Raw genomic sequence first — 14,505 nt, forward strand, 5'->3', positions numbered from 1 at the left:
CTCAGAGCCAAATTTCCTGCAATTGACTATCTTGATTTCTGTCCTCGAACTCAGCACCGGAGGGTATTTTCAGAGTGAAACTGAAAGAGGTCACTGTCAGGTGAAGGAGCTGATCAGAGCCCGACAAGAGCTATGACTAAAGGTAATGAAGCTGTGAGCTGAGAGCAGGACATGACAAACTGACATATCCCTCCTGCAGGACTATATCCACTTCATAACTGCGCTGCCCTTGTTTTAGAGACTTCAACATCAAGGCCTCGATGCTTGATAGCTCCTCAGCACAAGTGCAATTATTCACAAGTCACCATACACAAACATGTCTCCTAGTTTTCTGCAGTTGACAAAGAGGATGAACTGAGGAGTGAAAAAACAAAGTGAGTCGCAGGGGACCAAAACAACTCTAAATCAATCAAACTACTCAGCTGTTAAGCTTCTGCACTACTGCCTCTGCATTTTAAGCTGCACCACAGCCTCAAGGATTAGTTGATCAATCAATTAGTCGACCGGCAGAAAATTAAATGGCAACAATTTTGATAACAAACTAACTAATTAAGTCATTTTTTAAGCAAAAATGCCATATAGTCCTGACAAGTATCTGCTGCTTTTCTGTTATATATCATTGTAAATAAAAAATTCTGGTGTCATTGACTGTTGGCAGGACAAAACATGACAGGGTGTGCATTATTTATTGTTTCAATTTGAATTAAGCTCCTTTCATTAATCAAGGAGAAAATAATCATGAGTTGTAGCTATACATTTCACATGGTTCTTGCTGTTACAGGTTCAATAACTGTATCTAATCCTGCTGACACTGCTGTCTGCAGACACAAGAAACTTTACTCACCAACAGATTCAATTGTCTTAGGTGCAACTGTATTCAAGGGCACTTTCTGTATTTAATTTCTAGCTCTGAACTAATGCAACTTCCTTGCCTCCTCATTTTATTTGTGAGCATTTGTGCCTCAATACACTTCATAGAATATTACACACACTAAAACTATATATAGTGTTTATGTAAATCCTTTTATTTTTGTCTTGTCATGCTTCATTTTGGGTATAGTTAAAGGCCCAGTGTGTAAAATGGGTTGAAAACAGTGACATCAGTGGTCAAATTCTAGATTGCAGGGCTCACTCGCTCACCCCTCCCGTCGGGTAAATGACGATGGCCTTGCACACGACTTTTTCAGGAGTACGTCTATCTGGCGACGAGGTGAATGTTTATTTAGAAATCTAAACCATGTTACGATATTGTAATGAATCCCTCACGAGCAGGAGAGCAGAGGAGCGTTTGGGAAAAAGGCCCGTTTATTTGAGCACTCCAGAAACTCTGGTAACACTCCAGGGGGTAAAAGACTCTGACTCTTCTAACGTAACAGACACACTTCATAACTTTACACACATACTTGTTTGCCATACTAAGTGGGGACCCCCCTCCCCTCTCTGCTCCGCCAATCTCCAGCCCGCACACTGACTGACAGCGTAGCCGGTAAACAGAGCTCAGCTGTTTATTTAGCCTAGCAATATCTCCGGACTATAGTAGCTGCAATGGACGACTTTGAACACAATTTTGAAGAGTTTCTTGTAGCGGACACAGACCCAGAGCCATACCTGTTTGAGCCGGAGCATACAAATGAGGAACTCCATGTGTTTGATGCTGAGCGGGTGAGAAGAGAGGTTGAATGCACAGAATGGGATTTGGTGCTACTGCTGCCATCGTTGGGAGATATATCATCAGGAGGAAAAGCGCTGCAGAGAGTGTATCACAAGGAGTGAAGCTGCGTCTTCTTTTCCTCGCAGATGACGGTTCAGGTTCATTCTCTCCTGTTGCGTGGTAAGTGTGGTCCATTCGCAAACTTTATAACTAAAAAAACTTTTCACTACTCTCTATCGACGAACTACTAACACTCTCTGCTGTTTCTTCCTCCTTCTTCCTTCCTTCCGCTGTCTTCGTTGGTTCATTTATACACGCGAAACGCGTTCTCTGGCTGGCTGGATTGTCCACTCGGTCTGCCGTACATACATGGCGGCGCAAGATGGCGACCTCTCTAAAGCAAGGCCCTTGATATATATATATATATATATATATAAAAGCATAATTATAAGGCTACGAAAACCAAATGAAATTTATTTTATAGTGATTATACACTTGTATAAACATATTAATGGGTAGAATATTCAGATTCAGATTCAGATTGACAATAAACCATGCCAAATATTATACACTGGCCCTTTAATGTTATAATGTATATAATATTCTAGTTTTTTTTTAAAGTTACTAATCTGGCAGAGCAGGTGACCTAATATGTTTTTTAAAAAAAATCTAATCTATCACCCATTATTGAAAATTGGGACAAATCATGTCCTACCAAAAATGAACCCTTAAATTAAGTTATCAACACATTAATTCTATTTCTGGGTTGAAATATTATTTTTAAAAGATTTAATTATATGAAATAACTATGATTTTATAAAATATTTTGATTTGCTTTCATTATTTATTTTTTTTCACTTATAAATTTGCCTGGTGCCAGAAAACACGTCACAGACAAGAATTCACAACTTCAAACAACTAAAAAATGTGTTAAAAGCCTTAAAAACCTAAAACTAACTGTAACAATGGTGAAAAAATATACTGCAATAATCAGAAACCAGACATAAAAAGCATCAACTGTATCCTTGGACTCCTGTCTCACTTCCTGGTTTCCAAAAAGATGGAGTGCTGCTGAAGTACTGGTAAGCTTTCTATTTTTTTTTTTTTTTTTTTCTTAATAAATTCATAATATATAATAATATTGCTATTGGGTGAGTCTCTACTGTAACAGGTCAGCTCTGTTGCCCTTCTTAATCCAAACTAAATATGAAATGTGTTTTAAAAATTAGTATTTTTATTAGAATTAAGGGAACTGTTACCAACTTTGAAAAATAAAATGGCTACTCACTACAACTGGTGTGAATTTAATACATGTATAACTTTTGATCTGCCAGGTCTTACATCTGACATCAATCATGTATGCTATAATTTTTTTTTTTTTTTTTTTTTTTTTTAAATCACAGGGAGGTTGGCTCATTACAAGGTTTATTTGTCAAGATTCTATTACATATATATTTTTTTCCAGCCTAATTAAAGAGTAACAATCAAAAACCCTGAAAAATAAGGTTTTGTCCCAGTTCTCAGTTGTGTTTGTAGAGAACATTTTTTTATGCTTCATTTTGTGTATAATGTCATTCGGTATATAATATTCCCTGTTTAATAGTTACTAATTAGGGATGTCCCACCGCCGATATCTGCAAAAAAACGTGCATTGGCATCGGATCGGATTGCATGGAAAAATGCCGATCCAAGAACTCCGATCCAGGTTTTCCGGCCAGCCCAGCGCTCCACAATTCAAGCAGTCCATTCCAGTGATCCGCTCCAGCACTTACTATCAATCCACCAGGCCAGCATGCAGACACACAGGAAACAGCAGCACCAGGCTGGCATTGACACTACAAAAATAACTGAAACGTAAAGGCTGCATTGTTTGTTAAATGCCAACAATGTCTTGTGGTGCTAATCTGTTTTTTATGTATTGGGGGGCCAAAGCACAAGTGTGTGGAGTCTTGCTGCTATTTTAATTTCAGTGTTAGACATTTTAAAGATTTCTTGTGTTGATTTATTTTCTATTTATTAAGGGGCCAAAGCAAACCAGCTATATTTTTTATTTAATGTTAATGTTCAAGTTTAAAGTTTGTTTATTTAACCCTGTTAACAATAAACAGGTCAGTTTCTCATACCAACTGTTGTGGATCATTCTAACTAACCCGATTAAGTAGTTGTTCTTGTTAGAGTAATATCGCTTGATCAAACCTTTTCTAACATGACTGACATGACATGACTACGCGCTTGGATCAGATCAGTATCGCTATCGGCCAAAACTAAAGGCTGTAATATCGGTGTCGGATAGGAAGTGAAAAAGCTGGATCGGGACATCCCTATCTATTCAATGCTTCTTTTCTTATGCTTATCCTTCTACTGTGACATGTACATTTAGTTTTCCTGTGCAGGATCAATAAAGTTGATGTTTTCTTAGGTAGTCTACACATTTTAACCAATTGTAGACAAACAGTTAACAACACAGTAAGGGCAAGAAAGTCTTACAATCTTTCACATAATAGTACCTCAATAATAAGATAGTATGCTTATTGAACATTATATATACCATCTATTAAAAGTCAACAAGCAGAAATAAAAACAAAAAACATTTTCAGTCTAAAAATGAAAAAGGGCCATAAACTAAAACTCTGATTTAGAACCACTTTAAGCATTATGCTGAAATAAATGTGAAAACAAATGCAGGAAGCAAATGCATCTCAAATTATTTTTTAGACCATTTTCATTCTCTCCATTTATTTCAGCACGATTTTGGCATACAAAAACAAGCACGATGATGACAAATGAAGACAAACTTGAGTGCCAGCGTACACAGATAAAGCGCTTGGGGAGCAGAACAGGTGCTTCAAAGAAAAGCGAGATCTCAGGTGGATTTCTTTGATTTCATATCCGCTCTGTTCTTCGCCCAGTTTACCGCTGGCTTGCAGAGGAATAAAACACATCACAAAGAAAATGATATTTCTTTAAAGAGGAGAAGACGGGCAACATGGACACGAACCAAGCCATATCTTTATCATCCAGAGAGGTTTACTAACAGGTGGCGAGAAGTTTGAAAGGAGGGTTCAACTTGCCTCACTTTAAGGGCGACGGTAAGGCGGGTAAAATGTGGCCGAAAAGTCCCAGAGCCACAAATATAAACAACTCAAGAAAAAAAAGATGCATATTCAACCTTGACAACCTCCATGTTTGCTTTACAGTAAATATAACCAGAGTCTAGAATCAGCTATGTTGATCACAATATGTGGAAAAGAGAAAAATAAGAGCACATTTCTGTGATAACATGGGCGTTAGTGACTAAGAATAGTATGATTGCATCATATCAGATGATGAATTAGATTCACACTTGTGTGATCAATCAGCAGGTTATTCCAGCTCGTAATTTACTGTCTGGCTTCATAATGAAAAAGTGCCTGCTTTAGTGACATTAAAAGGAACCAGTTGTCACAGATGGTGCAGATTTTCTGGCCCATCTGATGGCGACTGGATCTTTAAGTCAAATCATATTAAACAGGGACATAGATTAATCTGCTGGCAGAGCAGCTGTACTGTGCTCGCTATACATACGCAACCTATGATGACTGGTTGAAAAGTTCTTTAGACTTTAACAGTAGCCGTTTCCTCGTGAACTCCAAACAATGTCGTTTCACATATTTTTCAGGTTACTGTATCGAAGTTAGAAATTCCAGTACCGTGACAACACTACAAATGTCAACAACACACCCACACACTCACTGTCAATTCTCCAGACAATGATCTGCTCTATTCACACGTGGGCTCAATCAGACATTACACAGACTTTGTGGGTAGCTGGCAGGATAAAGTCTGTTTAATGTCCAGTCTATGAGGACGTGTGTGTTCTCAGCTACAGACCCTCTGGGTAATGTAGGTTTACAGCTTTGGGAGGGGGGCAGACGGATACTATGCAGTGTCAATTATTGACATAAATTGGGAAATACATTAAAGCGTCTTGTTTAAACTGGACAAAATTGTGTTGAGTGTATTTTTTAGAAATTTAGATGATATATAACGTTTGTTTCAGCAGCATATTGATGAGGATGCATCAACATGTGGCAGGTTTGCCAGGGTAGCCTTCATGTGTTTGTGTCAAAGTTGTACAAAGCAGTTAAAAGGTGAAATCCTTTATACATACAAAAACAATATTAAACAGGTTCACTGATAAGCCCCTGCAGTAATGGCGGCTTGTTTACTGTGCCCACAGCCCAATTAGTGTATAAACAGGCAATACAGAAAATAAAAAAATAACAACAGAGGAAAAGTGTTGCTGGGCTTAGATTCATGTCATTAATAGCCCACAGGATTCTGTTTTTTTCCATTCTGCGTTTTATAAACGACTGTGTGACTATATGTAAAAAAATTCTTTGACATGGTGTTTGAAAAATAAATTGGGTTTAGATAAAAGAAACATGTATTTAAAGCTCTGACAGTACAGTTTGTAAATCTGCTTGTTTGGAAATATTGCAGTAATTTGTTAGTGAAGGAAGCCTGTCATTTTGAAAGACCCTGAAGAAATGATTTCTGAAAATGCAATATGTATTCAATTAAACCACACGAACAGAATCAAACTTTGACGTGGCATAAATTGAATATCTTTGACCAAATATGGATTTAAAACTGAAAAAAATCTGAATTCCAATAAAGCAAACATCATGTTGGAGCTTTTGTGCTTTAACCGTCTCCTGTTCGGTTTCCTCTCGTTAAGATTTCGACCACATTGCAGATGGTCACCCCTGAGCTGAGCCTGTGTGTATGAGTCCTGTGGGTGTGTGTGTGTGTGTGTGTGTGTGTGTACGTGTGCTTGCTTTAAAGTGAACCTCATCAGTATTCCCCTCACTCTGGAGGAATTAGATGCCAGAACACTGCTTTTTCTGCCAACTTTGATCCCAGCCCTCCCTTCAGGACCAGTAAGGTGGACAACAAACCACACTCGTTATAGCTCGTTAATGGACCGACACAGGGCTCAGAGCCTCGGGCGGAGTGCAGTGGGGATCACATGCTTGGGAGTGTATGAGTCTAACACGCATCTCAACCTTACCGACTTTCTCTATGCTCTCATGGTGCTTTAATCAATTCCTGCCTGCTATAGAGAATAACTAACAAATTAGCTCACCCCTCGGCTGTGAAATTAAAATAATGGTCAAATCTAGTTTTAAATTTGTGTGATAACGAGCCGACCAGTAGACGCTTGAGTTTACAAGAGGGTGCTTGAGAATAATTACACTGGTGAATAATGGTTCCTGCCACGTTCTCTTCTTTTTTTCCTCAGCACAGGCATTGACTTTGAAATGCCACGGAACATTTATCATCATTATTTAAAGATCTTCATCTTAATTGAACAGGATATGAACATGTGACATTAAGCTTTAATGAATTTCTGTTGAGTCAATGAATATGAACTTACTTCAGGTCTTCAGATGCCCTCGCCTGGATCAGGGGAGTCTCTACTGAGTGACCAAACACAGCGCCTTCTGAGCCTGGGGAAAAAAAACAACATACTTTAATAATTCATAAAATGACAGCCAGGGATGTGTTTACTAAGGCTTATCGAACTTCAGTGTTTGGCACTGACTGAAATGCGTCCATAGCGCAGTATCAGGAACTGTCTTAGGGTGCTTTCACACCTAATCTGTTTGGTTCAAACAAACTCTGGAACATTTGGCTGTTTGGTTTGATTTGTTTAATCTAGTGTAAAACCTGTCAGTCATACCCTGGTATAGAGCAAACTGAGAGCGAGCAGGCTCTGGTTCCCTTCTCTCTTTGATCAGATATATGATGATTTTTCCAATTTTAGACTGGATTTTATTCCTCCAAAGTTCTACAGCTGCTGGTGTTTAGACAACATTTAACATTTGAGATGTTTGACTTGTGTTAACTTAAAAAATGCATTTTGTAGACACTGATCTTTCCATCACTCTTTGCAAAATATCAAAAGTGTTTAGTTTTGCTACAGAAACTTAGTGTAGAGTGTATTGTAGAGGTACCAGTATTGGAAATTTCAAACCTACTCACCCTGTTTGTTTTCTGTTAGCTCATTTTGGACAGATTTACATTTCTCAGACATTTGTTGTTCAGGAGTCATCCCATCAGACTTCAGATTGAATTGAATTTTGAAAATGGTTTGGCCAAAAGACAACCAGGATTCTGAATCAGATAAAATCATGTAATCTAGGTTTGATTTTGACCTGGATCAAACCTTCAGTATGCGTCACTCAAAGCTTTTTAGTAGGATTGGGACGCCTTAGACCCAAACCAGAGAGTGGATTTAAGGTGGATATGAGGAACAAAACTTTTAAACTATTAAACTATATATGCATTTCTATTGTATTTTGCACTCATTTCATGGTATTTTTGCGAATATTCTTGACAATGTGACAAATTAGTAAAAAAAAATGTTTAATTATTTTAGGAACATAGAATTGCAACAAAATAAGTGATATAGTTTTACATGTTAATCAGTTTGCCTACAAATATTCAGTAAACACTACACCAAAATTACCTCTCATTTCTTTAGTTTGTAAACAACAGTAACGCAGAGTGAGATTCAGATTCTGTATACAATATTAATAGTTCAACAAAATCAATTCTACCATATATCACACATTTAAACAGCTGCCAAATACTCTTTTAGCAAAATGCTAAATGATTTAGTTATTTTTTTTCCACCTCAACCTTTATGCTCTGCCATTTCTCCTCTAATCCTCACACTGTAACCTGTGACAGGCTGTTATGATACCAGAACTATCACACATTCACATATATGTAGTTTTCTGTCGAACCCCGAGCATCTTGTAGGTTTACATTACCAAAGGTTTAAGACAAAATCACTTGACGACACCGACTCCCAGGTGAGCAGGGTGAAAGAGGAGAGGGAGAGACATTGAATGAGTTCCCTCTGAGCGGTAAGTCTCTAAAAGAGACCAAGGCTGTTCATAAAACATTCAGGATGCCACAGTTTATTCCACAGTACTGAAGCTGCTTCTCTTTTTAGAACCACTGTGAAGTTGGTAATAGTTTCGCTTTCAGCCATGCTTGTTCAGTAACTTGTAAGGCTTTTCTCGCAGCGCCGCCATGAGCGCCGGCCGCGCTGGAAATAGAGCAGTGGGTTGGTTCATAGAATATAATGGAGGCAGGCGTTCTGACACGCGGCGTACGGCGGCGGTGTGTGTTGCACTTCAAGTATGACGTTTGGTTTAAAGAATTTTTTCATATCATATTAAAAATTATACTGGTATTATCATTAATGATATTATATGGCACACCCCTAAATAAAACAAAACAAAAAACAACACCCAAAAAAAAATAAAAAATAATCCCCAAAATAGTTGTCAGAATTAAAAAAAAAACAAAAAAAACCTCAAAGGTCTAGTGTGTAGGATTTATGGGCATCTATTGGCAGGAATGCTATAAAATATTCATAACACATTTTCATTTGTTTCTAATCACCTAAAATCAAACACTGGCTCTAGATAGGGCCGTTCATTTTTTCACGTAACTCACTGTAGTTCAGCTTCACAAGAAGCACGTGGGAAAAGTGTCAGTTCTGCAATCTCACCACTAGATGCCACTAAATTCTACACACTAGACCTTTAATTTTAAGTATCTTTTTTTCACTTTAAAGCAGCTGTGCGGAAATTTTCACCATTCATAAAACTGTCCCTAGTTCATATGACCCCCCCTTGAAGGTCCGCATATTTATCTGAACCCAACAGCGACAAAAAAGCCTTTCTCTATATGGCTATTTAGCGTAGCCTCGGTCGGGTCGGACACAGCGGAAGTCAACAAACCAGAATACGGCATCCGGAGGCGAAAGTAAGTCTGCACGCCCGCAGCGGCCCGCAGCCATTAAACCACAGAAGAAGGAGCCGTGTTTACGAGTAGGATTTAAGAAACAGGCTAAATGACATGTAGTAGGGAGTAGTGAATGATTTTGGACACATTGCACACTCTTGTACAGTAGATGGTGGTATGCACCTGGAAGTTGTTTGCGATTCGCCAATAAATTGAGAAAAGAAGAAGAGCTGTGTTTACAAAGAGTGTTCTTCGAGTAAGCGGTACGCAACGGGCATTGCTGAACACATAACAGTTATACCAGATGTGTCTATAAGGACTTGCTTGTACTTTTGATGTCATGGCGGATAAAGAAGGAGCACCATCTAAAAGAAAAAGAACAGAAGAAGGCTAAACGGGACAGTGATAGGGCTCGACCCAAACGCATGTAAACTTCGGTCGGGCATTCACCAAGTGGAGAGAGCTGAGAGATTTGAAAGGTTTTAAAACTGATCCCGAGTTGGCCCTTTTCCTAATCAACAGGTATGTAATTTTTGTTTTTATTTAGAGAATACACCGTAACTTGTTAGACGTTGTTTCACTTCAATATATGACGACATGGAAGTTATAAGCAAGCTAAATGTAACGTTAGCTGATGTGAACCGCTTTTGTCTAGTAACGTTACAACAAACGCCACAAAATGATCTGTGACTGTGACCATGAACACAAATATACAGCAGGCAGTTGTCCTCAGTTTATAAGAAATTCAGAGCTACACCAGAACATTTATGATTTTCCTCTCGCTCTCCAAAACAAATACATGCGGTAATTGCCGGTTACAGTCAAGATTTTACGAATGAAGCCGAAGGCTGGAGTGGGAAATTTACGACACCAGGCTGTGGGTGTCATACCGCTTCGACCAAAAGGGGCGCTGTAATCAACGAAAATGGAAAGTTCCGCACAGCTGCTTTAAATGAATTACAATGACAGTCTGGTTATCCATATTTAGTACTCTTGAAAAGTTTGTATCTTGATTAGGGCGATACAATCCAATGTTGCTTTGAACAACTGACACAAAGGTAAAATGGATTAGCTGATCCTAAGTAGAGAAATACGGTATTTCCCAATAAATCATTGTGATCCAAATTAAATTTCTTGTGCAACTTGGACCAGAAGATTATAGACTGAGAGTTCATCTCATTTACCTGTGACAGTGAACTTTTCTGTCGTCATGATGACCTCCTCCTCATTTGCAGTGAACAGCAGTCTGCCTCCATCTTTACTCCGTACTTCCAGCCTCTGGCACTGAGCCTCCACAGCCTCAGGTCCTACAGAGAGAGACATCCAGGTTATGGAGCTCCTGGCTTTCAACAAAAAACTCCTTTAACCACTGCTGATTACACCTCAGTGAGGTGCTGCAAATACAATTCCAAGACTTGGACGCTGAGAGTTAAACCTATTTGTATTTGTTTAGCTCTAGTGCATCGTTCAATACTTTGGGAGTACTTCCAGGAGTAAAAGTATATTTTAGTTTGATAATGAAAAAGCATTAAAGAACAGATTTCCACCTAAAAACACTAACAGTCTGCATTTGTAACAATAATGTTCTTTTTGTAAATGCCGCTGTCAAATAAAGGTTGCCTCATGGCTCCGCAAATCAGCTTTGGGAAACTATGTTTGTGCATGTAAGACTATTAGCGATCTGAAATACTGTGTAGAGTGCTTGCTCTGCAAATGAAAGGCGCCCAACAAAGCTGGATCAGCCATGCTTTCACAATGGATGGAGACAAATCAGTAATCTGTTCCGCTGTTGAGGAATATTAATTCCTGCTCTCCAGACTTTGGTGTTTTTCCAGATGTGCATGCAGAAACTTTTAACGTCTCCCTTTCTCGCTCTCTCCTCTCTCTTCCATTAATCCACGGGCTGCGACGGCTGGGGAATTTAATTATTCTCGCCAAGTTTCATCTCATTTCAGACAAAATGCACTTTCTACAAAAGCAGGCACTAATTTTCTGAGGAAGGTCAAGCGTGACCAAAAAGTGTCATATCACCAGTCTTGTCAAATCAGCATCAACTCTCAACTTATGTTGGCTAAGATCAATAGCTATTAATGTTAATAAGCAGGTCATTTGCTTTCCAGTGGTCATTAATCATGTAAATGACTTTGGTAATTTGGGCTGACTGATGGTTGAACTTGATGATAATAAGAAGAATCCATTGCCCTTTCAATAAGTGCATGAAAGGTTAGTGTCTGGAAGAAACTACAGAGTCTTTTCTAAAGGCACAGAGACGATTAAAGGGAATCTGAAGATGAATTGTTTCGCTAATCTTGATTAAAGGTATTAATAAAATAAGACTGATCAGGCAATTTACAGTCAGGGCCGGATTAACCTAAGATCACTTTTTTATAAATTGTGCAGGGAGAAAAAAAAGGCCGAACCTAAGTGTAAATTAACAGATAACTTAATTATAATTACATGATTCTTTTGAACATTAAATGACACAAAGGCAACAAAAAAAAAAAAAAACTACCGTGATGCCACACCCCAGACGGTGATGTCACAGCAGGTGTTTCCCATCAGATGTCAAAGCCAAGAGCCTAATTGTAAATAAAAAGGATGTGTACAGTAGTCAGAAACGGAGACTCACCCACTGTGAGCTGACCGGTCAGCTGGCCTTGGTCGTTTCTGGCATTCAGCGTCACGTTCTTTTCTGACCCCAAGACCAACAAGCTGTCCTACGGGGAAGCATGAATGGGGAACGAAAGAAAGACACCAGGACAGGGAGACAGACAGAAGAGAAATGTGTTACATTAGGATCTTAAATCTTATACTGGAATCCCTTTAGCAGGAGGGAGAATCTTAGCTGAGTGAATTATCTACTTACTTGCCTTTGTCATAATGCCACTGGTGTACTTAAACTTGACACTACAACAACAAGTCCAACAGGGCAAGAAAAACAAGCAGTCAGACAAGTTGTAGACGAGCCAACAGTTAAAACCGACTATCTAACACTGTTTCTTTAAAGCAATTGCCGTAGAACTATTTTAAAGTGACACTTCATACCCCCCAAAAAATACATATTTTTCCTGTCCCCTTTAAAGGACAACTTCGGTATTTTTCAACCTGGGCTCTATTTCCCCATGTGTATGTGTGCGTATGATTCATGGGTACCACTCGTTCTAAAATTGGTTCAGTATTGAGCCGCGAAACGAGCTAAAACGGTAATAGGGCAAATGCGTCCCGTATAAAAGTGCTTTTTTTCGCCACTGACCGGTTCAGATCGCCAGTGCTATCTCTGTAAATAGCATATGGTAGCGGCCCTGGGGCAGTGATGAGTGTGAATGAGTGGAGTCAGCTGTCAGTCAGTGTTGGAGCAGAAAGGCGGAAGGCGTCCCCGCTTGTTAATGTAAATGAGTATGTGTGTGTGAAGTGTGTGTTACGCTAGAAGAGTCAGAGGACTGAGTCTTTTACGTGCTACCCCCTGGAGTGTTACCGGAGTTTTTGGTGTGCTCAAATAAACGGGCCTTTTTCCCGAACTCAAAAACAGGATGTCGCGCAACACCCCGTAAGTTACAGCTTTCAAAGGCTGCCTTTGTCGGACGGCGAGATGCTGAAGTTGTGGCTAGTTGTGCTACAAATGGATGCTAACACTCCTCTCCAGACACTGCGCCTTGCAGATCATCGGGTCTGCAGTGCTCACTTCTCCCAAGATGACTACTGCCAGCCGAAGAAGAGAAGACATCCAATCCCGAAACACCTGTTCCTCAAGAAAACGGCTGTAGAGAGAGCTACAGAGCTACAGACACAGTGGAGCAAAGCTCGTGACATCACACAGCCCAGAGGTAAGGGAAAGGCTGAGTTAGCATGCTATTTACAGAGATAGCACTGGCGATCTGAACCGGTCAGTAGCGAAAAAACACACACTTCACACACACATACTCATTTACAATACCGAGCGGGGACACCTTCCACCTTTCTGCTCCAACATTGACTGACAGCTGACTCCACTCATTCACACTCACCACTGCCCCAGGGCCGCTACCATATGCTATTTACAGAGATAGCACTGGCAATCTGAACCAGTCAGTGGCGAAAAAAAGCACTTTTATACGGGACGCATTTGCCCCCATTACAGTTTTAGCTTGTTTCGCGGCTCAATACTGAACCAATTTTAGAACGAGTGGTACCCATGAATCATACACACACATACACATGGGGAAATAGAGCCCAGGTTGAAAAATACCCAAGTTGTCCTTTAATTCTATAAACAGACACACATTTTCATGGACAATCTTAAAACTTCCTGACCATTCACAACTTATAAAATGAACAGAACTGTGTAGTGTACTGTACTTCAAATGTTAATTACTGTGTGAAGATTAATCAGCAGACTTTTCCAATTTTCATTCATATTGACCTCTAATACTTCAAACTACAGGCAAGGTCATACAAGCACTGAGTGTATATCAGTTTGGCAATAACCTTTAAGCATGAGGGAAAATGAAAATGATTAAAATATCATTGTATTCTTAATGCATTTGATTATACATAGAAGAACAATGCGGAAATGTAAGAATGTAGGGATATGCTTTTAAAACCTCATAAGTGGAAGTGGAAGGTTAACTATGGAGCGTTACCATAAAAATTAATTTCACTATACAACAAAAGTCCTGACTTTTCTAAATCTTCCAATGATTTTTGCTAATTCCATGAATTTTCCAGGCCTGGAAAATGACATTGTGAAATTCCAAGACCTTTCCAAGTTTTCCATGACTGTGGGAACCCTGTTTTTATCTCATCTAGGTTGTGTTGGCGAGAGCTGCGGAGTGTTGGAGACATCAGCCATAGAGATGTCTGCATTCTCTTCAACATAATGGAACTAGATGGCACTCAGCTTGTGGTGCTCAAAGTGCCAAAAAACATTTGAAAAACTTAACAGCAATGTCTCTTTCCAGAAATCATGACCCAGTTACTCAAGATAATCCACAGACCTTGTTGTAATCAGTTTTATGTAGGAACTATTTTCTTTCTACCAAACTACACTACACCAACTGTATCACCACGAA

At 39.2% G+C, this 14,505-nt stretch overlaps 1 protein-coding gene across 2 annotated transcripts in view; it reads right to left on the reverse strand.

Annotated features, from left to right (window-relative positions):
• Positions 1-14,505, reverse strand: part of LOC117245769 (zeta-sarcoglycan-like) — a 55,918-nt gene that overhangs the window by 10,473 nt on the left and 30,940 nt on the right. For both annotated transcript variants that reach the window (XM_033609257.2, XM_033609258.2), the window contains 3 exons: positions 12,087-12,174; positions 10,642-10,764; positions 7,071-7,143 (listed from right to left, as the gene is read on the reverse strand). In XM_033609257.2, coding sequence (XP_033465148.1) covers positions 7,071-7,143; positions 10,642-10,764; positions 12,087-12,174 — 284 coding nt within the window. The remainder of the gene's footprint in view (positions 1-7,070; positions 7,144-10,641; positions 10,765-12,086; positions 12,175-14,505) is intronic.

This window comes from Epinephelus lanceolatus, chromosome 22 (assembly GCF_041903045.1).
Source record: "Epinephelus lanceolatus isolate andai-2023 chromosome 22, ASM4190304v1, whole genome shotgun sequence".
NCBI classification, from domain to species: domain Eukaryota; kingdom Metazoa; phylum Chordata; class Actinopteri; order Perciformes; family Serranidae; genus Epinephelus; species Epinephelus lanceolatus.